The 26,634-nt window shown below is 41.0% G+C and overlaps 1 protein-coding gene across 1 annotated transcript in view; it reads left to right on the top strand.

Annotated features, from left to right (window-relative positions):
- The window catches only part of LOC122563602 (exostosin-1-like), a 254,983-nt gene that overhangs the window by 173,042 nt on the left and 55,307 nt on the right, over positions 1 to 26,634 (top strand). The window contains exon 2 of the mRNA XM_043717538.1: positions 13,272 to 13,365. Within this exon, the coding sequence (XP_043573473.1) occupies positions 13,272 to 13,365 (94 nt within the window). The remainder of the gene's footprint in view (positions 1 to 13,271; positions 13,366 to 26,634) is intronic.

The raw sequence follows: 26,634 nt of genomic DNA, 5'->3' as shown, positions 1-26,634 counted from the left end.
TCCAAATTGTAATATTATATAATACATATAATATGAAAATACTACATGTAAAGAGTGTTTTAATGCTGCTTTAAAAAGTTTAATTGCTTAAGGACTATTTTACTGATGTTGAAAATGATGAGACGAGACAAGCTAGAGATAAAGGATAAACGTGACTGCACTAATATTCCAGTGCATGCCACTGAACCGCTTTTAATATGATGAAAGATTGCCTGTTAATGGCATACCTACACAATCAGTTCACAGATCACATCCAATACAAGTAGCTATTGGTCAAATTAGTATTAACAGCAGTGTCATGCTATTGAGCTGTTTAACAGGCTCAGCTCACAGCAGGTTACGCTTTTAATTTAAAAGAATAACTTCACATAAAAATACAAGTTTCCCTGCCATCCAATTCTATTGCAGAATATTCGCTTAACTGTGATATTCTTAGGCATATTTTACAGCACTAAACAGACCCAGCTGCTTTCTAAATCATTCATAGAATTTGTTTCATTGCATCATTGAAAAGTCAAGTAAGTCAGACTGACAGTTTTACAATGATTGTTTAGAATCAAATCAAGAAGAGACTAACGTAAACAGAGTTTGGAAATACTCAGCAAACCAGGCAGCATTATAAAAGTAGAACCCAATTATCAGAGCAGCTGTTGGACTCTCACCTTCCCCTCTCTCTATCACTCAAAGTACACCTGAGCTTCATTACTAAAAACTGTGTCAGATGAGATGTCCATCATCACAAAGAAGGTTGATTGTCCAAAACATCTTGTTAGCAACCTTAGAGATTGATGTCAACTGTTGTTAATTTATACCAAATAGGTGGTTTGACTCTTTTTCTTTCCATCTCTCCCTCACCCACTGGAGAAATCGCTCCACAGATCCCATGGAATGACTCCAGATAATTTATTTCACTGATTCCAATTTGATAACCATTTTGGAGACTGTACATATGAACCCATGATATACTAGTAGTGGAAAGGGTCAGTGTTTCAATGGGAACCAAAGCTTGGGTTTGATTACAAGTAAAGGTGGCAAAGTAAGCAGACGTAATTCACAGATTTAGATAAGGCTGTCCCCGTTGGCTGATGTTACAAGGTCTAAGGCACGGTCGCTCAGTGGTTAGCACTGCTGCCTCACAGTTCCAGTGGACCTGGGTTCGATTCCAGCCTTGCACAGCAGTCTGTGGGAGTTTGCACATTCTCCCTGTGTCAGCGTGAGTTTGCTCTGGTTTCCTCCCACAATCCAAAGATGTGCAGGATAGGTGAATTGGCCATGCTAGGTTGCCCATAATTTTCAGAGATGTGTAGGCTGCGTGCATTGGTTAGCGGAAATGTAGAGTAATAGGGTAGGGGAATAGGTCTGGGTGGGATACTCTTTGGAGGGGCATTGTGGACTTGTTGGGCCAAATGGCCTATTTCCACACTGTAGGGATTCAATGATTCTATGATGATGTAAACTTAAGACTTGGGGCAAGATATGAAAGATTTACACTTGAGTGCTATTGAACTGGTACTTGCTCCCATGAGGATGGTAGAAGCAATGATGATCAATTATTTTGAAAAGAATCACATGGGCAATTGAAGGAAAAATTTACAGAGCTATGGAGATTGAGTAGGAGAATGGAACTGAGTGAGCAACAGAGGATGAGGGGTGAGCTTATAGATGTTTATAACATCATGAGGGACATAGATAGGTTGAATAGCCAAGGTCCTTTTCCTACAGTGGGGGAATCTAAAAATAGAGGGAATAGGTTTAAGATGAGAGGGGAAAGACTTAAAAAGGACCTAAGGGATAATGTTTACACATAGAGGGTGGTGCGTGTATGGAACGAGCTGCCAGAGAACGTGGTGGAAGCTGGTACAATTACAACATTTAAAAGACATTTGGATGGCCGTTTGAATAGGAAGGGTTTAGAGGGATCCGGGTCAAATGCTGGCAAATGGAATTAGATCGGACTGCGATGTCTGGTCAGCATGGAAGAGTTTGATCGAAGGGTCTGTTTCCGTGCTGTGTGACTCTTGACTTCATTACTGGATTACTTAACTAGAAGCTGACACAGCCTTAATAGGCTGAACAGCCTCATTCTATGCTGTAATGACTATGATTTTGTGGTAGTTTTGTAGTTTTCTCAAAGAAAGAAAAGGTAATTATTTTATCAACTAATTCACACAGTAAACAAATTAATCAAAGGGCATAATTAGTTCTGCTAATCTGTGAGCAATGACCAGAGGTGTTCATCATTATAAAGAGCTGCTTCAGATGCTTAAGGGGATTCGTTGAAAAATACCTTCAGATAACCCAGGATAAGAGGCTCAATGACAAAATTAGGACAGGAAATATTTCCATCATGCACTTGCTGAGTAATGGGCTGCACAAATTGCTGAGAAGTGATTGAGACCAAGACTGATGTAAGAAGTCATGAGATGCTTATCACTTTGGTATTCAGAAAAGATGAGATTAACTATGTCAAAGAACTCTTTCATCCAAATCCATCTTCTGAAGTTAGCTTATCAAACTTTGTACAGCATTGGGTTGATGAAAATGTAGGCTCACATTAAAAAATTGTCAAAAAGATTGCAACTTCTGACTAACTTCAGTGAATATATTCTGACCCTCGCCCACTTCTTGAAGGCTGTGACAATAAGAAATGTATTTTGGTTTGTAGAATTTTCTTAGCATTTGTCATGATTTGGATTACTTTTCCAATCTAAAGCTTGTTCAGCTGTTATACATGAAGACCCATGTGAGGTCTGAACTGAGTGGTCTCAAAGTTCTTCTAAATGAAAATACGAAGGTGGCAAAAGAATCAAATGGGAGATGTAGAGAGTTTTTTTTAATGTTGTTAAGACCTCGAATGCACTGCCTGAGAGGAATATGGGATCAGATTTAATGGTACATTTCAAAAAAGGTTGGATTAATACTTAGAAGAAGAAATTGGTCAGAAAAATATCGGGAAAGAGTAGGGAAAATGAAACTAATAGGATAGCTCTTTCAAACAGCTCTTTCAAATGGACCACAAAATTCTATGACTAAATGGTAATCTAAACAAAATTGTGTTTGTTAAATCATAACCAAAACAATGGTCTAAATTAATCAAGTGAAAAAGGTTCCGTTTCCTCCTTCTCTCTTCTCCCATCTATTGTTTCTTCTGCAGACGTATGGTGATTTTCCCTTGCTTACCTAAGTTTCTGCTCCAGCTTCCTCGAATTTAGGAGCCAGAACTCCAAATTGCCACAACCCAGTCCCATTGGAGCATCCCAGGTATTGCAACTGAGATTGTGCCAGCTACATTGCTAATCAAACTGGAACAGTCCCAACATGCTTTCCATTTCAGTACATGGAGAAACCTGGATAACCGATTCAGAATTTAAAAATTGAACAGTCCTAAGTTTGACTTTCCAATGGTGTTTCACGGCCATCGAAGACTTTCAAAATTGATGATACTGTTGTAATATAGGAAACCCAGCAGTCAATTTGTGCACAGCCAGCTCCCACAGGCAGAAGCTTGATAATGACAAGATGGTCTGTTTTCCTGACATAGGATGAACAACAAATATTGGCCAGGGCACTGGGGAAGAATTCTTCTTTGAAAATAGTAGCCATGATGTAGAGGTGCCAGTGGGTTGGACAAGATCAAAAGTCACACAACACCAGCTTATAGTCCAATGGGTTTACTTGAAAACACTAGCTTTCAGAGTGCTCCTCCATCATACCCGATAAAGGAACAGCATTCTGGAAAGAGTGCCATGGCATCTTTAGTTTCTGCCCTCTTAATTAAGATAAAATTATCATATTCACAGTGAACAAAAAGGTTGCTCTCTCAGAGATGATGGTAGTGAGTTTATACTCAGACATAGGTTGAGGCTGAGAATTTGTGACCTTCACGGTGACCTCAGCCAGTATTGGAATTGAACCTGCTCTCCTGATGTCACTCTGCCATTGCTAACCAGCTGTCCAACCAGCTGAGCTTACTGATCCTCCCCTCAGTACTGCACTGGAACACCAACCTAGTATATTTGTGTCCAAATTTCTGGACTGAGACTTGAACACGAGCACTTCTAACCTCAGGAGTCACGGCTAAGACCTAAAAGAATTACATGCTCACGTTGTTCAATTTTTGCTGTCAGTATCTTTCAAGAATATCTTATTGCTTGCTGTGAACATGGCAACAATGAAGAGTGACAGCAACACTGTCTGAGAATTAATGTAACAAGGGTGATACTGCAGCCTCATTGTTCTTGCTCAAGCATGAAGGACTTGTGACTAACAGACACCATGAAAGCGTGAAGGATTCTGAAGGTCTTCCTTGAGTGATGAACCAGTTGGAATCTGTTGCTGTCTGATGTAACCGTTTCTTCCTTTTCTATTTTTCTTCACTCAAAGGGATTGTACCCTGATGATGTGTTGCCACAGGGACCGATTGCCTTCTGCATCCTTGCTGAAGTAAATGTTTGTTATATTTGAGCCAGTTATTGAAGATGCTAGAGAATTTCCCTAAGTCACCAGGAATTGAAGATTAATTCACAGGTCATTTCTACAGACAGCAATCAGGTGAAACTGTCAGTGACATTAAAAAAAAATCTTTTTTTTGACACATGACTTTTGTTCGTGGATTCTTACTTTATTTGAACATTTTATTGCAAAGCCTGTTACTAAAACTAACTTCACATTCTCAGACTTCCATGATGAACTTTGAGGTATTAGTTCACCTTTTCTGTATTACTCTCCAATAACATAGAGCCTGGAATCAGTGCAGAAATTACTTTGAAGGTTCTTATTTAGAAGGAAAGATGCAGCATGTGGAAAAGGACTTGTTTAAAGGGTATTGTGTGTGCATCTGATTATAATTTGTTTTAAATTCATTTGCCCTAAAGCTTACTACATATTTGTAAAAGATCAATCTTGTGTCACTTAATAAAATCAAACTATAGACTCCTTGATGGAGCCTGTAGGCTATACACACTTCAGCATAATTTTGTTTTCTGTCCATGCAAGATTACCAGTAGAGTTTGCATAAATTATCAATTCTATGTATACAAAAATCAAAGTACTAGATACATATTCCTGCATCAATCCTTAATTTGCTCTTCAAAATCTAATAGATTTCTCTAACTCATTATGATGCTCAGCCATAGATCAAAAAATGTTTGGGCACTAAAGGGATCAAGTGATGTGGGGATATGGCAGAAAAGTGGAGTTGATGCAAATTAACTACAATCTTACTGAATGCTGTTACACAACAGCAGGCTATAGTCCAACTTCACCCGATGAAGGAGCGGCACTCCAAAAGCTTATTATTTCAAATGAACCTGTTGAACCGTAACCTGCTGTCGTGTGGCTTCTGACTTTGTCCACCCCAATCCAACACCGGCACCTCCATTTCTTTCCCGAATGTCATAGCAATTTCTATGGATCATTCGCTCCTCCTGTTTCTATGCCTTTATACTCAGGTGACATTCATCTTTATTTCAAAGACTTGGGTATTAAATTGAGACTTACAATTCAGTGCAGTAATGAGGAAATTCTGCAGTGCCACAGGTACCATTATTCAGGTTAGATACTGAACATGATTGTGAATTATGTCCAGGGCAAGCAAGATCTACTCAAACTCCTAGGCTAATATTAGAGTCATAGGGTCATACGGTCCTTCGGTCCAAGCAGTCCATGCCGACCATAATTCGAAACTAAACTAGTGCCACCTGCCTGCGCTTGGCCCATATCCCCCCAAATATTTTCTATTCATGTACTTATCCAAATATCTTTTGAACATTGTAATTATACCCGCATCCACCATTTCCTCTGGAAGTTCATTCCACATATGAACCATTCTCTGCATAACAAAGTTGTCCCTCATGTCATTTTTAAGTCTTTCTCCTCTCACCTTAAAAAATGCCCCCTAGATTTGAAATCCCCAACCCTAGGGGAAAGACATCTGCCATTCACCTTATCTATACCCCTAATGGTTTTATAAACCTTTATAAGATCACCCCTCAACTTCCGACACTCCAGTGAAAAAGTCCCAGTCTATCCAACCTATTTTTATAACTCAAACTTTCCATTCCAAGCAACATCCTGGTAAATCTTTTCTGAATCTTCTCTAGTTTAATGCTATCCTACCTAATGCAGGGTGACCAGAACTGGACACAGTACTCTAAAAGAGGCCTCACTAACATCCTGTACAACCTCAACATGATATCTCAACTCCTTTACTCAAAGGCCTGAGCAAGTGTGCTAACTGCCTTCTTAACCACTCTATCTACATGTGATGTAAACTTCAAAAAAATTATATACATGAACCCTTAGGTTTCTCTTTTCTACAACATCACTCAAGGCACTACTAGGAATTGAATAAGTCCTTTACCAAAATATAATACCTCACATTTCTCCAAATTAAACTCCATCTGCTTACTAGCTCAATCAAAACAGTTCACTATTTGGTGTCAATTACTCAATTTATATTTACTAATCAGAAACGCATTTAGGCATATCTGGATTCTAATTAGCCACATAACATATCAGACAGCAGAAAAGTGCAGAAAGGACGTTTGCACAATAATTCAAATCTTTGCATGTTAATCAAACCTTCCTCCCAAATGTCTTTCAGTTTCAGAAATACTAATAATCTCCATTTGATCTTCTTCAGTCTCTGTGGTTTATCACCCCAGTGAGACATTAGCAAAGGTGGTCGGAATATGGACTGGGATCATAGACTGGTATCCAATGAGTGCATTATCACCAAAGAAAATTCTTTAAAATACATTCAATAACTAAAATCTGGTGAACGACACAGGACATGATCAAATCGAGAAAATAAATTTCACTAGTTTGCGTCCAACTTCAACTTCAGCACCCTTAGTTAAACTGCTGGGATTGGGTGTGATACTGTTTTCCACTGACTTCAACAGAAAGTGACATTGATGTGAAATCCAATGTTATAAAACATGTGTAAACCTAGTGTTTCAGGCAATCCCAAAGGATTCAAAGGCGGTTAGGTTAAAATCGCTCACTTTGTGTCCAATCTATAGATCTTTTAAGAATTGCCAAAGGAATAGAACTGTCCAGCCAATCTACGTCTGGTCCCTGTGCTCTCCGGAGTGGTACAGATAAGAACAACTGATGTCTCGCCCTGGCTTAGTAGGAGTCAGAATAATGAGAGCTTTGTTGTTCTCTTGCTGTCACATGAGAGAGTCGGCCTGTATAGCGCTGGAGCTAATCTCTGATTGAAATCTGCTGGGATTCAAAACATTGCTGCAGATATGGTGAGATGTTTATTGAGCAGTGGAAAAAGAATGGGTTGATCTCAGTCCTTGTGTATCAGCATTTCCTGTCATTAGCTTGTACTTTAACTAGTCCTGACCATCTAAAAATACTTTTCTCATTTTTGGTTTTAAAAAAAGACAAACAAAGCACTAATGTTCACTGCTGGATAGACAGCAGGAAGGTTGTGTTAAAATTGTACAGAATCTTAGTTCAACTACACCTGGGACGGTATTTATTGGAGTCGATGGGCCTTGCTGCCATCATAGAATAAGCAAGATCCCATCGCACCTGCTCTTGGGAAGGTCTGCCAGAATTAAATACCTCAGCCTGGTCACCTAGCTGGGCAGCAGTGAACCTTGCCCTGAGGTCACCAACACTGGGATCAGGGCGAAGAACGGCCAGTGCATCAGAGGGCAGCAGCAGTTATTATAAGCAACACTGAGAAACATTGGCTGCTGCCAGCAAGATACCCACCCAAGACCGAGTGTTGCCAAGGATGAGGATGGGTTGAGGGTGGGGGGGTTTAGGAGGGGGGTGTCAGTTGCAATGGCCCCTACCCTTCCCACTGCCAGTTTCCTCGAGCAAACACTGAGTATTTTTAAATGAAATACTTCACCTTATGGAACCCCACAAGGAATCCCAAGAAAGTCTGCTTTCCAGCTTTCCCACGTGGACAAGTGCCGCTAGCAGCCGTGGGATGAAGCCCTTACTTGATTATTCATTGCCCATTTAAAGGTGAAAAAATCACACAACATCAGGTTATGGTCCATCAGGTTTATTTGAAAGTACATGCTTTTGGAGCACTGTTCCTTTGTCAGGTAGCTAGTAGAGAAGGATCATAGGACATAGAATTTACAGTAAAAGATCAAAGTGTCATATAACTGGTACAATGTATTGAACAAACTTAGGTTGCTGTTAAGTCTTTAGTCACTTAGAATGGGGCTGCAGGTTTTGATTGATTAATATGTAAATCCCAGAACTTCTTTCAAGTCACAGTCCTGAGACAACTTAAGGTTTTATCAGTATAAAAAAAAAGTGACATCTCAGCTCAGACAATACATTAAAGGTGTTGACCTTTTGCTCTAAATTCTGTGTCTTATGATCCTGCCCCGCTAGGTACCTGATGAAGGAGCTGTGCTCTGAAAGCTTGTATTTCCGAATAAACCTGTTGGATTATAACTTGGTATTATATCATTTTTTAACTTTGTTCACCCTAGTCCAACACCAGCACCTCCACATCATTTAAAAGTCAAAATTGTTGGCGGTGTGGGATGGCCATCCACATTGAATCTGGGCAGATATAATGGTTGTACTCTCCCAGCTGAATAAATCATCCCCGCTCCAAAATACCCCTCAGATGAGGGCATTAAGTTCCACCTATGGAATGTTATGTACAGTTTTAATCTTATATAATAAAATGATATAGAAACAATTAAGACAGTTTTAAAAGAGAGAGGCGGAGGCTGTTGCCTGTTGAAAAAAGTCAATGAAACTGACACCAGAATTATTTAAGACTTCAGTCAGAAGCTTGATGAACTCCATTGAGGTCTTAAATAAATTTGAAAAGATTCAATAATGTAGATGTAGAGAAAGCATTTTCACTTTGGTGAGACCCAGAGCAAGGAGCTACATAAAAAAAACTCTCCTATAAATTTATGAGAAAATTCTGTTTTTTTTTACCCTGGGTGAGAATAAAATATGAAATATGCTACCATGTGGAGTATTTCAGGCGAATGGCACAAATTTATTAATAAATGAGGTTAGGTAAGCACAAGAGTGTGAAGAAGGTGGGAGGAGGTTTATTTGGAGTATAAATTCAGGTGTGAATCTATTGGGCTGAATGGCCTGCTTCTGTGATTCAAGCACAATTCCTCATGCGGTTGATGAGCTTTTCTCAGATTCTAGGCTGTGCAAGATGGGTAAGGCACCAGAGTTCCCCAACTGCTGTTTGACTCCTGAGGACGATTGTTGAAAGTTCTTCATTACCATGCTGCTTTTTAGTCACAAACGTGTCATTCTTTAGTGAAAACAGTAGGTCTGCAGTGCTACTGCAGTCACTTGTCTACGAGCATTGCAAGGACTCTCGTAACAACTATATTTTGGATGAGATACAGGTTGTAAAAATGAACCTTTCCTGGTCCTATAACTCTCTAATTTTAAAGTGTCCACTGTGACTCGAACAATAGCATGCTCATATTTAAAGCAGAGATCATGGATTCCAGGTTCTACTCTGGAGAGTTTGACAGCCCTAGCATAGTTCTGAGGGAATGAAACACTTTCTGAGGTAGAGCTGTTGGTTCAGATGTCAAGTGGGCATCCTGTCTAGCCTTCTCTAGTATTTTCATGGCACTAGTAGGAGAGCAGGGACCAATATTTATCCTTCAACCAACATCGCTAAACAAATTATCTGGTCATTCCCCTTCAGATGTATTTTGTTCACTTAAAAGGCTTTTAGAACACCAAGGATTCTTAGACAGTACCTTCTAAACCTACCACTTCCATCCAGAAGGGCAACAGATACATTGGAACACCACCACCTGCAAGTTCTCCTCCTAGTCACTCACCATCCTGACTTGAAAGGATATTGCCATTCCTTCACTGTTGCTGGGTCAGAATCCTAACTCTCCCTCCCTAATGACTTTGTGGGTCTACCTACTGCGCATGACTGCAGCAGTACAAATAGGCAGCTCACCATCGCCTTCTTGACAACAATAAAGGATGGACAACAAATGCTGGCTAAGCTATCAAAACCCACATCCCCTAAATTAATTTTTTTTAAAAAGTCCTGAGGTTGTGAAAAGTCTTATGTAAATGGAAACTCTGCTTCAAAAGTTAAGAAGCTGATTCTAGATTGCTTACCCTCCCCAAACAGTGTGTGATTCAATAATAAATGACACTGCATGACACAGCAATTACTACAATCTTGTTTAAGCCTTCCAACAGCCGAACAAATGTCTGACAGCTGGTATATACATGTCACTGTGGTGGAGTCATAGCTCTTTTGTACTAATCATTTGCTGCATAAAGAGTCAGTTTGGAGACATGTTAAAATTATGGAGTGAATTTCCTTACAGTTTGAGCCATATTGGTGCTAGAACAGCAGAAGGATTATTTTGAGCATTGAGACTCAGAATTGATTGATATCCTTTGTTATGAAGGTGTAGGTGTGTACTGTATCTTTAAGAGAGAGAGGAAAGTGGCAAGGACTGAAAACACAGAGTGCGCTGAACATTTTAAAAATGTAACATTTGGTTGACACAAAGAGCTGGTGCTGTGTGCCATGATACCAAAAACAAATTCAAATTCGGCCAATCAGTTTGAATTATGTCCCAGAGACGAAAATACAATCAAATTTGAATTTAATGTTTTGATGACATCAAACCAATGAAATGATCTGATGTTTTGTGGTATAAAACCAGACATTTGGAACAGTTAAGGGAAGAACTGCCAAGAACACCAACAAGTATAGACGACTAGCCGAATAGCTCTCTGAAAAGTACCTGTCCATAAGAAATGTTGTTCAGCAGAAGACCAAAGAAAAGCCGACCTAGAAAAATCTACAGAGGAAAATCTACAATGGTGAATCGACCAAGCTGACTGGTTTTGAAATTTTTTTTTGTAAATCTTAATTGGGTTTTTTTATCAGGCCAGTATTGTAGAGTGGGAGGTGAAAGATAGGTTTAAGAGAAAGGAGTTGTAAAATAGTCGTCTAATGTTCTCTTTTGGACTTAAAGAATAAAATTGTTAAATTTTACTTTAAATAGTGACCTCTGGGATGGTTCTTTGTCTCTCGAAATTTAACAGATTATGGCATGAGGTGAGCTTCTCTTTGTGTCGGGTTTAAATTAGCAGAGGGTTTTACCCCGTAAATGTACCCACAATCCAATCCAAGTGAGCTCATCCAGTTTTAGCTAATGTTATAATCGCAATACTCCTGGATTGGTTCTCCATTAAAATCTGGGTAAGTTACTAACAGATGTGTAGAGGCAAGTCAACTGTCATGTTCAAATCAAAGCTCTTTGTGAAAATAAAGTGTATTGCAGAACATTGCGAAGAAGAATCATCTTGAGCTCAAAGCATTAACTCTGTTCCTCTGGACCACAAATGCTGCCAGATCTGCTGGGTTTCTCTATTATATGCTGTTTTTATTTCAGACTTCCAGCATCTTCAGTACTTTGCTTTAATTTTAGTGTTTTTGCTATTTTTTTTAACCCATCTTATTTACATGGGGACGTTTTTTTTCCGACTAAGACTGCCTGCCTGCTACTTGGTCAAGCACCGTTACCCTCCCCACCCCCGTTTCCAAAATCGGATTTGCTGCGTCTGAGTGGACACATTTCTGGAAGTGTCAGTACATCACACCCTGCCTCCAGACACCCTGTCCTCACACTCTCACCATCAGTCACTCAACATTTCCATCAGCATAAATCCCCCCCTTCCTACAACTGGTTGGAAAGCAATCAAACTCTTTGTTTCATACTTTGACTCACAGTAAACAACCTTCAAACAGCCTTTTTGTTTCTTTCCAACTCCTGTATTTATGTAACTTTGGGAGCAAATGGAAGTTTCAATGATGCATCATTGCCAACATTTAACATTCCTTGGGTATAAGAGCCTAGGCTGTGAATCATTGTGTTTAAACCAGCCATGTACAATATGCTTCACTGAGCCTTTGAACAAGAGTACTGTGCTTGGAGGCCTCTTAGCATGTGATAAATCATTGAGTGTTTGGCCAGTCTGAATGTTTCAAGCAGTTAGTTCCATGTTGCAGCAATAAAACTGGTTGCCCAGCATCTGTGTTTCCTCCTGTCCATAAGTCTGGGTCAAAATTCTTTAAAAATACAAAAAGTTTCATTTATAATGAGTTTTGTTTTAATATTACCAGGTAGTGTTTTGTACTGTGCTTTATTTATCTTTCTTTATCTCTCTGTTACAATAAATTGGAATTAGTAGTATTAATCTAAATTATATGGGCTGTACATGTGGTGTTTTGCCATTTACTACAAAGATAATGGCTACATTCTCATCAGAACCATGACAGGAATAGCAATATCATACTTTCCCATTGATGGCTGGGTTGATGCCATTTTGGTTAGGTGTCTTGAATTTGGTGGCATAGATAGTTTCCACCTATTTTCTGGAAAGTTTGAATTACATGAAATTAATGGGGTCCTGTTCTCTAACTAAGGCCAGAGTAGGATAGGTTTTTCAGTCTGGTCATTGGTGAGGTAAGGGGAAAACAATGGATGATCAATGGCATATTATTATGAAAATCTAATGGTTCCCCCATCCATTGAAAATTGATGTGGACCTAACCTTCTGGGATAGCTACTGGCAACTACAGGGGGTTGAAAATGAGCGTTCTAAATTATTTTTCTGATGCCAAGAACAACATGAATTGTCTTGCATTCTCCAAAAAATCTCCTTGATCACAACCATATCTGATCCTATGCTCTTTTCTATGAAGATTGCCTTCCCTTTCTCGATCCCATCCACTGTACTTGACTTAGCCAGATGAGAGAGTCTCTCTCAGCCTCTGGTTAGTACAATCATTGAGCTGCTCCAACTTTTACACTGAGAGTTGTAGATCACCCAACAACAACATGTAGTTATCTAGAGCTTTAAACATTGTAAATTGTCCAAAGATGTCCACAAAACAAAGTTTGGATCAGAGCCACTAACGGATACTCAGGAGAGATAGCAAAAGTGTTGTGAAGAGAGAAGTCATCAGAAGCATCTTAAAGAAAGAGTAAAAGACCGATTTGGAGAGGGAACTCCAGAGCTTAGGGCCAAATCAATTGAAGGCGAGCTACCAATGATTAAAATTTGGGATGGAAGAGACCAAAATTGGAGGTATGTAGAAAATTGGAGGATTACAGATCTGAGGCTACGTAGCTACATAGAGAGGGGAAAACCCATCAATTTAACTACTCTGTTAAAATCAAGGAATCTTATATGGATAACCATTAAGCATGATCAATTAATGAATGTGTTTTGCCTTCCCTTCTCAGGTATGATTATCAGGAATTGTTGCACAACTCCACCTTCTGCCTTGTTCCAAGGGGAAGAAGACTGGGGTCTTTCCGATTTCTGGAATCTCTTCAGGTAACACAACGTCCGTGATGTGAAAAGTTGAACTGTATGAGATTGTGAAACAAATACAGAAAATGCTGGATGTGTCTCATGAGTTTACCAACATTGAGAATAAAATTTTGGGGTAGAAGATCTAAAGGAATATTAGTTTATATATATAATCAAACATACGGTATTATGTGTTCAGAATATCAGCCAATTATTGCTTAGCGTTTAGCTCCTCATTTTTTAACCTTCAATTGTTATAAGTTTAATTTTTGCCAGAAGGCTGAGGCCAGCTTGGTCAACTCTAGCTGTATCCATGCCACCCCACACGCTGTAGTTCGGTGATGCTGAACATTTTGAAACACTCCACTCATTATTTCTCTCTCTCATGGCCTATTGACATACTTCTGCCCTGACCTATTTCTGCTGGAACTTTACCAAGTGGGTCTGCACATTGCTGTACAGTGGCTTCTGAACTTGTCCTTGTGGGACATGAACTTTTGGTCCCTTGCATTATTAATCCAGGCTTCTTGGTTGTTCATCTAGTAACATAACCAATACCTTGCTGCTGCCTTTCCTATTTCCCTTTGGTCATCTTCTCTTTCATGTCTACCACAATCTGTTTCTGGTTTGCAATAATAACATAGGAACCATATCGTAGGTCATTCCTGCTCTGGCATTATTTGAGATCATGGCTGATCTGTGTCTCAGTACCATTTATCCACCTAACTTTGGAGCCTTTGATACTGTTGTCCTCTTTTAAAAAAAATCTATCAACTTCAGAATTGAAAGCTACAATTGAGCTCAAGGATCCATAGCCTTTGAAGAGAAAGTTCTCCATTTCTATGAGAACTGTATTTTCTTACTTCTGTCCCAAGTGACCAAAAATAAAAGCTTGCCTCCAGATTTGGGTTGGAACTGCTTGGGATCATTAAAATAAAGTAAGCTTAAAGGTGCACTTGTGAGCGAGGAGAACATAGCTGTGCGCCAACAGGTCAAGTCCAAAATTGCAAAGCAAGTAACAGTCTTGGATGTAATTGTTCCCTTAACCCCCACATGTCATGAAGTCTAAGAGGTCTTAACTTTAAAACTTCAAATATAATTTTATAAAAGGGAAATTGTGCAAGACAACTTTTTAAAAACATTTTTGAGGAAAATCTGTGAAGGTAGTTATTTTTTATTATGTCTCCATTCCCTTTGGGCAATAGAGTAAATGTCATCTACCTGGATTTGCAAAAGTCTTGAAAATAAAGTTAACACAAAAGGGTAACATTTGATTTTGATTTGGATTTGGACTTTATTTGTTGTCACGTGTACCAAAGTATAGTGAAAAGCTTTGTTTCTGAGCCGTACAGGCAGCTCAAAATAGCAAGGACATATAAATCAAAAGTCCTTTGTGGCAGACAGGATACATTGCACAGGGTGTGCACTAGGCGAGATCAGCATTAGCAAGATCAACATTATTTGAGGCTAGAGAGTCCATTCATCAGTCTAATAACAGCCAGGAAGAAGCTGTTCCTGAACCTGCTGGTGCATGTGTTCAAGCTTCTATATCTTCTGCCTGACAGAAGAGGTTATAGGAGATCATTTTCTGGGTGTGATGGGTTGTTGATGATGTTGGCAACCTTTCCATGGCAGCGAGCTGTGTAAGCGGAGTCCATGGATGGATGGTTGGCTTCTGTGATGACCTAGGCTATGCACACCACCTTCTATAGTTTCTTACGGTACTGGGCAGAGCAGTTGCCATACCAGGCCGTAATGCACCTGGACAGTATGCTTTCAATGGTGCATCTGTAGAAGTGGGTGAGGGTCCTTATGGACATGCCAAATTTCCTGAGCTGCCTGAGGAAGAAGAAGTGTTGTTGGACTTTCTTGATCATCGCATCTATGTGGGAAGTCCAGGATAGGCTGTCCGTTATCGTCACTCCGAGGAACGTGACGCTCTTCAACCTTAGCTCTGTTGTTGTAAATGGGAGTGTGTTTTCTTCCTTTCTTTCTGAAGTTAATGGTCAGTTCTTTAGTTTTGCCGACGTTGAGAGAGAGGTTGTTCTCATTGCACCAAATCACCAAGCCCTCTATCTCCATTTTTTTTTTACTCATCATTGTTTAATATCTGTTCTATTACAGTGATGTCTTCCGTGAACTTGTAGGTGGCATCATTTGCAATTTCACAACACAATCATGGGTCTACAGGGAGTACAGTAGGGGGCTGAGGACACATCCTTGGGGGCCTCCAATGTTGAGTATTGTGCACAATCAGATTTCATGGAGTTTGGGACCATGAATCAGCATTGTTAGAGATTGGTTAATGAACAGGAAGCAGACCTCTTCTTTGAAGAGGTGACAAGTAGGTTAGACCAGGGAAACCCAGTGGATATGGTCTACCTAGACTTCTAAAAGGCCTTTGATAAGGTGCCACATGGGAGGCTGCTGAGCAAGGTGAGGGCCCATGGTGTTCGAGGTGAGCTACTGGTATGGATTGAGGATTGGCTGTCTGACAGAAGGCAGAGAGTTGGGATAAAAGGTTCTTTTTCAGAATGGCAGCCGGTGACAAGCGGCGTCCCGCAGGGTTCAGTGTTGGGGCTGCAGCTGTTCACATTATATATTAATGATCTGGATGACATGCACATGGATAGCAGTGAGTTGAGGCGTGCGTAGGTTAAGCAATTTTATTTTACATTGGATTAACCCTCAGCACAACATCGTAGGCCGAAGGGCCTGTTCTATGCTGTACTTTTCTATGTTCTAATAGAAACAGTTCACTTGTTCAAGAATTATCTCTGTCAATGCAAAAATAAGCTTTTGAAATGTAGAGTCCAGAAATCTAGTGGACTTTGAATTTAATGCTGAGGATTCCTTTAAATATCACTTGATACTGCCTGCTTCCTCCAAGAATCACTGGGCAGAGTTAAGACTCATCAAATCTGGCGCTTCCACATATTAATTTGGATAAAGAGCCTTTAGCAGTCAGATGATTTTGCATTATTATGTAGCTTCCCTTTGAGTTGAGTGGGCCTGTGATGAGACATGAGGGTGGACGCTAGGAAATTGTTTCCGTTAGGCGAGGAGACTAGTACCCGTGGACACAGCCTTAGAATTAGATGGGGTAAATTCAGAACAGAAATGCTGAGACATTTCTTCAGCCAGAGAGTGGTGGGCCTGTGGAATTCATTGCCACAGAGTGCAGTGGAGGCTGGGACGCTAAATGTCTTCAAGGCAGAAATTGATAAATTCTTGATGTCACAAGGAATTAAGGGCTACGGGGAGAATGCGGGTAAGTGGAGTTGAAATGCTCATCAGCCATGATTGAATGGTTGAGTGGACTCGATGGGCCGAATGGCCTTACTTACGCTCCTATGTCTTATGGTCTTAAGACCATTTCAAAGCCACTGGGCTGTCATGATTAAAGTGCGGAAAGGATCAGTTTCTGATTGTTATTGGTGTGGTCTCTATAGTTCTCAATCTCGAAGAACAAGGGCAGCAGATAGGAGTCAGAATCCTCAAATTCAGTTGCTAACCAAACATCGTGGGCTGCAAGGTTCAAGAAAACAGCTCGCCACTAACTTCCCAAGGCATTAAGGATGAGCAATAAATGTTGGCTCAGCCAACAACTCCCACATCCCATGAATGAAAATGGATAACTTACACAAAGAGACTCAAAGTACTCTATCTAAATTTGCTGATAATACAAAACTAGGTAGTAATCTGAGAAAGGTGCACTGGTTACAAGGAGGTATAGACAAATTAACTGAGTAGACAATATTGTGATAGGTGAAGAACAATGTGGGAAACTGTGGGGCTATTCATTTTGGTAGCAAGAAGAGAAAAGCAGAACATCTTTTCAAAGGTGTGAAGTCTGTAAATGTTAATATTTAACGAATCTTTGGTGGAATTGTACAAGGAACACAAGTTTAGTATACAGGTACAGAAAGCAATACAGAAGATAGATGTCATGTTAGTCTTTATTACAACGGCATTGGAGTACATGAATAAAGAAGTCTTCCTGCATGTATGTGTTGTGGTTCTGTTCGCCGAGCTGGGAATTTGTGTTGCAAACGTTTCGTCCCCTGTCTAGGTGACATCCTCAGTGCTTAGGAGCCTCCTGTGAAGCACTTCTGTGATGTTTCCTCCGGCATTTATAGTGGTTTGAATCTGTCACTTCTGGTTATCAGTTCCGACCACTAGGACTCATAACAGTGGATGCTCTTTGGAGGGTCCAATTTCCCTTGACATGATGACAATTAATCTCAGGTCTTTCACAAAAGATTCTTTCAAAGAGATCAATTGACAATGAAAATCCTCAGGTTGGTGAAGTTGCACAGTTGAAGAAAAACTGGGAGATATAACCATGTAGCTACAGTACCGATATAATGATTTCTTGAAGTTCTCACTCAGTATTCTCAAGTTTAGGACAAAGAGAGTAGTGAATCATCAAGAAGATTGCAGAATTTCATTCTTCAAAAGATTTGTGCAAGAATGGTGAATGATCAACAAAAATCTCCTGAGATTACTGACTATTCTGGAGGAGTTGCAGTCTGGACAATCCAGATCGCATTTGTAGACACTGAGAAACTTTCTGGAAAAATGCCAGATGCAAGGAAGCTCAGCATGGACTACACAAATGGAATACTAGGCAAAGATAAGGAATTTTATATTTTTGAGGTGATCTGTTTGATTTACCTTTAAAGTAGTGATCTTGTATTGCAAAACTACTGAAGGTGACCAGAGCATTGGATAGCTCCTTGTGAAATCTTACAGCTTGGAATGCTTCCTTACATCTTAATGCCAGTATTTTAAAATATTGATTGACACTTTTTCCTTGCTTTTCATCAGCTTTTTGTTGGGAGAGGCGAAAAACTTATGGGCTTGGATGGAATCTCAGATTTGTGACAAATGGTACCGACGCAGCACACTTTGAGCCTGGACTTGCCTCATATACTGAGTTGCTTGTCCCAATCTTGGGCCTTCCGTGCACTGCAATGAATCATGGAGAATGCTGTCAAAAATTTCATTGATCTCATTTCTTAATGCCTCATTATCACAGGAAATGGCCACTGTAAATGAATCCTCAATGGAGTGCATCGAGACCATTGGCTGTTGCATCAGATGCAGTCAATAACAAGGTTCTCGAGACTAAAATAAGCATTGAAGGATGCTAGGCCTGAAAAAAAACTTTGCCTATTTTTATCAACAAGTTTTCTGTTGAGGGTCCCATTGGTGATAGAGCCTACTGTCTGTAAGAAAGTACTGGCCTCCTTAAATCTTTCTTCTATCACCTTAAAAATATGGTCCTTAGTTTTGAACGTAGAGAAAAGACCTTTGCTATTCACCATATCTACGTCCCTCATGATTTGGAGATGCTGGTGTTGGACCGGGGTGTACCAGGTTAAAAAAAAATCACACAACACCAGGTTATAGTCCAACAGGTTTAATTGAAAGCACTAGCTTTCTGAGCGTCGCTCCTTCATCGGGTGGTTGTGGACAATTGTAAGACACAGAATTTATAGCAAAAATTTACAGTGTGATGTAACTGAAATTATACATTGAAAAATACCTTGATTATTTGTTGAGTCTTTCATCTGTTCGAATACCATGATTGTTTCACTTCTTTCATATGTAAATCACAAAACTTTTTTAAAAAAGGTTACACTCTCAGGTTAACTGTAACAATTGGTGTCAGCCAGACAATATGTTGAAGGTGTTAGCCCCCTGTGTTCCCTGTCTATGCCATAACATTTAGACTGGGACAACACTACTATTATAGGACAAGCCAAACAGAGAACAGCCAGGGAATTCCTAGAGGCATGGCACTCATCCACAGATTCAATCAATAAGCACATCGACCTGGACCCAATATACCGACCACTGCAACGGACAGCTGGAACTGATAACCGGAAGTGGCAGATTCAAACCACTATAAATGCCGGAGGAAACATCACAGAAGCGCTTCACAGGAGGTTCCCAAGCACTGAGGATGTCACCTAGACAGGGGACGAAATGTCTGCAACACAAATTCCCAGCTCGGCGAACAGAACCATAACAACGAGCACCCGAGCTACAAATCTTCTCACAAACTTTGAGCATGTATGTGGTTTTGATGACATCATACTTGGAACACTGTGCAGTTTTCAATCCCATATTTAAGTATTGATATACTTCTTTTAGAAACAATATAGTGAAGGTCCACCAGATTGCTCACTGGAATGAGAGGATTCTGTCAAGATGAGGTTTATTGAATATATTAATGAGCCTCTGAAGTGACTGAAATGTAACTGTGACCTCACTATTTATGTGCTAGTACTCTGCTAGAAGGCTGGAACCTGTGTAACACTGAGCATGCTGCTCTGTAGCCTTCCTCTCATGGAGAATTGGTGAGTAAACATTGTTTAGAAACAACTTAGAAATTTGGCCAAACTTTGTTGAGGTGAAAATAGAAAGACAGATTAAGATGATTCAGAATCAGCGAAGAGCAAGTTAATTAGAAAAGACAGATAAGAGCAACTCAGAGAATGAGGTAACTCTGAAAAATTAAACTGCATTTATTTCAGTGCAAAGGATCTTTCAATTAAAGGCTGCTTAACTCAGGGCATGCATCAGAAGATAGGACTGGGACGTCATAGCTATTGCAGAAACTTGGCTGAGGAAAGGACAGAGCTGGCAGCTCAATTTTCCAGGTTTTAAAAGAAGGATAAAAGAAAGGATAGAAAGGGAGGCAAAAGAGGAGGGTAAAGATATCTTTGGTTAAGAAGAACATTACCGTTGTAATGTTTTGGAGGTTCAGCTGTTGAACTAGAATGAACAAAATTAAAAATCACACAACACCAGATTATGGTCCAACAGGTTTATTTGGAAGTACTAGCTTTGGAGGTGCTGCCTCTTCATCAGGTGGTTGTGGAACCAACAATAATCACTATTGTAGTGAGAGAGGATATTTCTGAGGGATCATCCAGTGAAGATATATGGGTTGAAATTAGAAATAAGAAAGGGATGATCACCTTTATAAGATTGTACTAGAGGCCCTCCAACAGTCAGAGGGAAATTGAGGAGCAAATATGAATAGAGATGAATAGAGAATATGAATTGGGTGGCACGGTGACTCAGTGGTTAGCACTGCAGCCTCACAGCGCCAGGGACCCAGGTTCAATTCCAGCCTCGGGCGACTGTCTGTGTGGAGTTTGCATGTTCTCCCCATGTCTGTCTGTGTGGGTTTCCTCCGGGTGCTCCTGTTTCCTCCCACAGTCGAAAGATGTGCAGGTCAGTTGAATTTGCCATGCTAAATTGCCCATAGTGTTAGGTGCATTAGTCAGAGGGACATGGGTCTGGGTGGGTTACTCTTCGGAGGGTCGGTGTGAACTTGTTGGGCTGAAGGGCCTGTTTCCACACTGTAGGGAATCTAATCATCTCAGATATATCTAAGAACAATAGGGTTGTGATAGTAGGGGATTTTAGTTTTCCAAGCATTGACTGGGGGTGCTGTGTTATTAAGGGTTTAAACAGTGAGGAATTTGTTAAATGTGTTCAAGAAAATTTTCTTTATCAACATGTGTGTGTACCTACTAGAGAAGGAACAGAACTTGACCTTTTCTTGGGAATTAAGTCAGGGCAAGTGACTGAAGTCTTAGTAGGGAAACATTTTGGGACTAGTGAATGTAATTCTGTTAATGTTAAAATAGTTAAGGAAAAGGATAAACTTTCCTTTGTTAAAGCTCTCAATTGGAGTAAGGCAGACTTTAATGGTATAAAGACTAGAACTTTCAAAAGTTGGTTGGAATAGACTGTTTGCAGGGAAAAGAATGACTGACAATAGGGAGGTTTTCAAATGTTTGATAACGAGAGTTCAGAGGCATTATGTTCCTGTTAGACTGAAAGGTAGGCTGGTAAGAATAGGGAACAATGGTAAGATTAGGGAATACATTTAATCAAAAATATAAAAAGGAATCATAGATATAAACAACTGGGATCAAATAAATCCCTTCAATGGTATAAAGACTGTAGGGGCATTCTTAAAAGAGAGATCAGGAAAACAAAGAGGGGATATGAGACAGCTTTGACAGGTAAGGCTAAGGATAATCCAAAAAAGATGCTACAAGTACATTTAGAGGAAAAGAGCAACTAGAGAGTGAGGAGGACCCCTTAAAGATCGATGAGGTCATCTTTGTGTTAAACCTCAGGAGATGGGAGAGATATTAAATGAATATTTCACATCATCTGTTACTGTGGGGAAGGCAATGGAGGCTAGAGAACTCAGGAAAATAACTAGTGATGTTCTGAGAACAGTCCACATTAAAGAAGAGGATGTGTTGGAGTTCTTAGAAAACAAAGGTGGATAAATTACCAAGACCTGATCTAGAATTAAGGTGGGCCCTCACCTTACTCAGCAGCCTCCCGTGTGGCACCTTATCAAAGTCCTTTTGGAAATCAAGATAGACCACATCCACTGGGTTTCCATGGTCTAACCTACTTGTCACCTCTTCAAAGAATTCCAACAGGTTTGTCAGACACGACCTTCCCTTACTAAATCCATGTTCAAGTACATGTTTCTTTGAAATTTGTGTCACAAGTAAACAGGGTGGTTAAGAAGGTGGTTAAGAAGGAATGGAGGGTTTGAGTTGTAAAAACAGGCTGGATAGGCTTGCCTGCATTGCTGGGACCTTTCACTGCAAGAGTTGAGACATCATGTTGAGTTTGTGCAAGACATTGGTTAGGCATGTTCCGCAGTATTGTTTCCAGTTCTGGTCGCCCTGTTATTTAGAAGGGTTCATTAAATCTGGAGAGGGTTCAGAAATGACTTACCAGGATGTTGCCAGGAATGGAGGGTTTGAGCTGTAAAATCAGGCTGGATAGGCTGGGTCTTTTTTTCACTGGAGCGTAGGAGGTTGAGGGGTGACCTTATAGAGGTTTAAAAGATCGTGAGGGACGTAATTAAAAATCACACAACTCCAGGTTATAGTCCGACAGGTTTAATTGGAAGCACTAGCTTTTGGAGCTCCTTCATCAGGTGGTTGTGGAGGACACAATTGTAAGACACAGAATTTATAGCAAAAATTTACAATGTGATGTAACTGAAATTATACATTGAAAAATACCTTTATTGTTTGTTGAGTCTTTCATCTGTTCGAATACCATGATATTCATATGTAAATCACAAAACCTTTTTTTAAAAGTTACATTCTCAGGTGAACTTTAACAATTGGTTTCAGCCAGATAATATGTTGAAAGTGTTAGCCTCCTGTGTTCCCTGTCTGTGCCATAATGTTTAGACTGATTCTAATCTAAAAAGTGAGTTAACAGAGTCTTACATGGATTCACGCAGTTTTTGAGCAAAGAACAATGCAACTCTGCAAATACAAATTCACCCCACAAACGTATATGTATATGTTGTGTGTGTGTGTGTATGTCTGTCTATCTGGGGTGGGGGTTTGTGAGTGTGAGAGAGAGTGTATATTTGTGTGTATGTGAGTGTAGAGTGTCTAAGTCTGTGAGAGGGTGCATGTGTGAGTGTGTGTGTGTGTGTATATGTGTGGGGTGGGGGGTGTGTGTGTGTGTGTGTAGTGCAATGGTGGTCACCTGTAGTGTGACATGAACCCAAGGTCCCAGTTGAGGCCCTCCCTATGGGTACGGAACTTAGCTATCAGCCTCTGCTCGGCCACTTTTCGCTGCTGCCTGTCCCGAAGTCCGCCTTGGAGGATGGTCACCCGAAGGTCCAAGGTCGAATATCCTGGACCGCCGAAGTGTTCCCCAACTGTAAGGAAACACTCCTGTCTGTTGATTGTTGTTCGGTGCCCATTCATCTGTTGCCGCAGCCTTTGCTTGGTTTCCCCAATGTACCATGCCTCCGGGCATCCTTGCCTGCAACATACAAGATAGACAACGTTGGCTGAGTCACATGAGTACCTGCCACGTACATGGTGGGAGGTGTCCCCACATGTAATGGTGGTATCCATGTCCACACTCTGACACGTCTTGCAGCGCCTACCATGACAGGGTTGTATGGAGTTGTCCTGAAAGCTGGAAAGCTTGCTATGAACAATGATCTGTTTGAGGTTTGGCAGTTGTTTAAAGGCAAATAGTGGAGGTGTAGGAAAGGTCTTGGCGAGGTGCTCATCCTCATTGATAATGTGTTGCAGGTCACAAAGAACATGGCGTAGTTTTTCAGCTCCTGGGAAGTACTGGACAACGAAGTGTACCCTGTCGGTTGCAGCTCAAGTCTGTCTCCTGAGGAGGTCATTACGGTTTCTCGCTGTGGCACGTCGGAACTGGCGTCGATGAGTTGAGCATCGTATCCCATTCTTATGAGAGCATCATAGAGTACTTCCAGGTGTCCGCCACGTTCCTCCTCTCTGAACAGATCCGGTGTACGCATAGGGCTTGTGCATAGGGGATGGCTGTTTTAATATGTTTTGGGTGGAAGCTGGAGAAGTGTAGCATTGTGAGGTTGTCTGTGGGTTTGCGGTAGAGTGTGGTGCTGAGGTGTCCATCCATCAAAGTCCTGATCAATGTGTTTAATTCATGGGTGTGTTCTTTGGTCAGATCAGCTGGTAGTTGACTGTAGTGTTCATGGTTGTTCAGTTGTTGGTACCCGTGAATTAAACACATTGATCAGGACTTTGGATCCAGTCCTTCAGAGTTCCTTACGCACCCTTATCCCACATATTTCTCTTGTTGGCGACTTCTACTGCCTTCCAAAGATACACAAAGCCAATACACCAGGACGTCCCATCGTATCAGACAATGGGACCCTGTGTGAGATTCTCTCCGGCTATGTTGAAGGCATCTTGAAACCTATTGTACTGGGGATTCCCAGATTCTGTTGCAACACTACGGATTTCTTACAGAAACTCAGCACCCACGGACCAGTCAATCCGGGAATATTCCTCGTCACAATGGACATTTCAGCACTCTATACCAGCATCTCCCACAATGATGGCATCGCAGCAACAACCTCAGTACTCAACACCAAATACTGCCAATCTCCAAACAACTCGTCCGCTTTATCCTCGATCACAACATCTTCACCTTTGACAACCAGTTCTTCATCCAGACACGTGGAACAGCCATGGGGACCAAATTTTCACCCCAATATGCCAACATCTTCATGCACAGATTCGAACAAGACTTCTTTTCTACGCAGGACCTCCAACCAACATTATACACCAGGTACATTGACGACATTTTCATCCTCTGGACCCATGGTCAGGAGTCACTGATAAAACTACGCAGTGATATCAACAAGTTTCATCCCACCATCAAACTCACCATGGACTACTCTCGACTATCTGTCTCATTCTTGGACACATGCATCTCTATCAAGGATGGATACCTCAGCACCACACTCTACTGCAAACCCACAGACAACCTCACAATGCTACACTTCTCCAGCTTCCACCGAAAATGTATTAAAACAGCCATCCCCTATGGACAAGCCCTACGCGTACACAGGATCTGTTCAGGTGAGGAGGAATGTGACGGACACCTGGAAGAACTCAGGGATGCTGTCATAAGGATGGGGTACGATGCTCAACTCATCAACTGCCAGTTCCGACGTGCCACAGCAAGGAGCCATAATGACCTCCTCAGAAGACAGACACGTGCTGCAACCGACAGGGTACCCTTCATTATCCAGTACTTCCCAGGAGCTGAAAAACTACGCCATGTTCTTCGTGATCTGCAACACATTATCAATGAGGATGAGCACCTTGCCAAGACCTTCCCCACACCTCCACTGCTCGCCTTTAAACAACCGCCAAACCTCAAACAGATCATTGTTCGTAGCAAACTGCCCAGCTTTCAGGACAACTCCATATAACCCTGTCATGGTAGGCGCTCAAGAAGTGTCAGAGTGTGGACATGGATACCACCATTTCACGTGGGGACATCTCCCACCATGTACGTGGCAGGTACTCATGTGAGGCAAGGATTCCCGGAGGCATGGTACATTGGGGAAACCAAGCAAAGGCTGCGGCAACGGATGAATGGGCACCGCACAACAATCAACAGACAGGAGTGTTTCCTTACAGTTGGGGAACACTTCGGCGGTCCAGGACATTCGACCTCGGACCTGCAGGTGACCATCCTCCAAGGCGGACTTCGAGACAGGCAGCAGCGAAAAGTGGCCGAGCAGAGGCTGATAGCTAAGTTCCATACCCATAGGGAGGGCCTCAACTGGGACCGAGGGTTCATGTCACACTACAGGTGACCACCATTGCACTATACACACACACACACACACACAGGCACTCCTATACACACACATACATACAGATACATGTATACACAGACAAACACACTCCCATACTCTCACATACATCCTCTCACAGACTTAGACCCTTTACACTCACACACACATATACACACTCTCTCACAGACACTCACAACCCCCCCCCCCACACACATACACACACGCACTCACACATGCACCCTCTCAGACTTAGACACTCTACACTCACATACACACACGTATACACTCTCTCTCACACTGACAACACCCCCACCCCAGATAGACAGACACACACACATACACACAAAAACCCACATGCACACATATACGTTTGTGGGGTGAATTTGTATTTGCAGAGTTGCATTGTACTTTGCTCAAAAACTGCATGAATCCATGTGAAACAATCATGGTATTCGAACAGATGAAAGACTCAACAAATAATCAAGGTATTTTTCAATGTATAATTTCAGTTACATCACACTGTAAATTTTTGCTATAAATTCTGTGTCTTACAATTGTCCACAACCACCCGATGAAGGAGCGACGCTCAGAAAGCTAGTGCTTTCAATTAAACCTGTTGGACTATAACCTGGTGTTGTGTGATTTTTTTTTAACCTGGTACACCCCGGTCCAACACCAGCATCTCCAAATCATGAGGGACGTAGATATGGTGAATAGCAAAGGTCTTTTCTCTACGTTCAAAACTAAGGACCATATTTTTAAGGTGATAGAAGAAAGATTTAAGGAGGCCAGTACTTTCTTACAGACAGTAGGCTCTATCACCAATGGGACCCTCAACAGAAAACTTGTTGATAAAAATAGGCAAAGTTTTTTTTCAGGCCTAGCATCCTTCAATGCTTATTTTAGTCTCGAGAACCTTGTTATTGACTGCATCTGATGCAACAGCCAATGGTCTCGATGCACTCCATTGAGGATTCATTTACAGTGGCCATTTCCTGTGATAATGAGGCATTAAGAAATGAGATCAATGAAATTTTTGACAGCATTCTCCATGATTCATTGCAGTGCACGGAAGGCCCAAGATTGGGACAAGCAACTCAGTATATGAGGCAAGCCCA

The sequence above is a fragment of the Chiloscyllium plagiosum genome, chromosome 27, assembly GCF_004010195.1.
Source record: "Chiloscyllium plagiosum isolate BGI_BamShark_2017 chromosome 27, ASM401019v2, whole genome shotgun sequence".
Classification (NCBI taxonomy): Eukaryota; Metazoa; Chordata; class Chondrichthyes; order Orectolobiformes; family Hemiscylliidae; genus Chiloscyllium; species Chiloscyllium plagiosum.
This window is presented reverse-complemented; position numbering and strand designations above follow the sequence as displayed.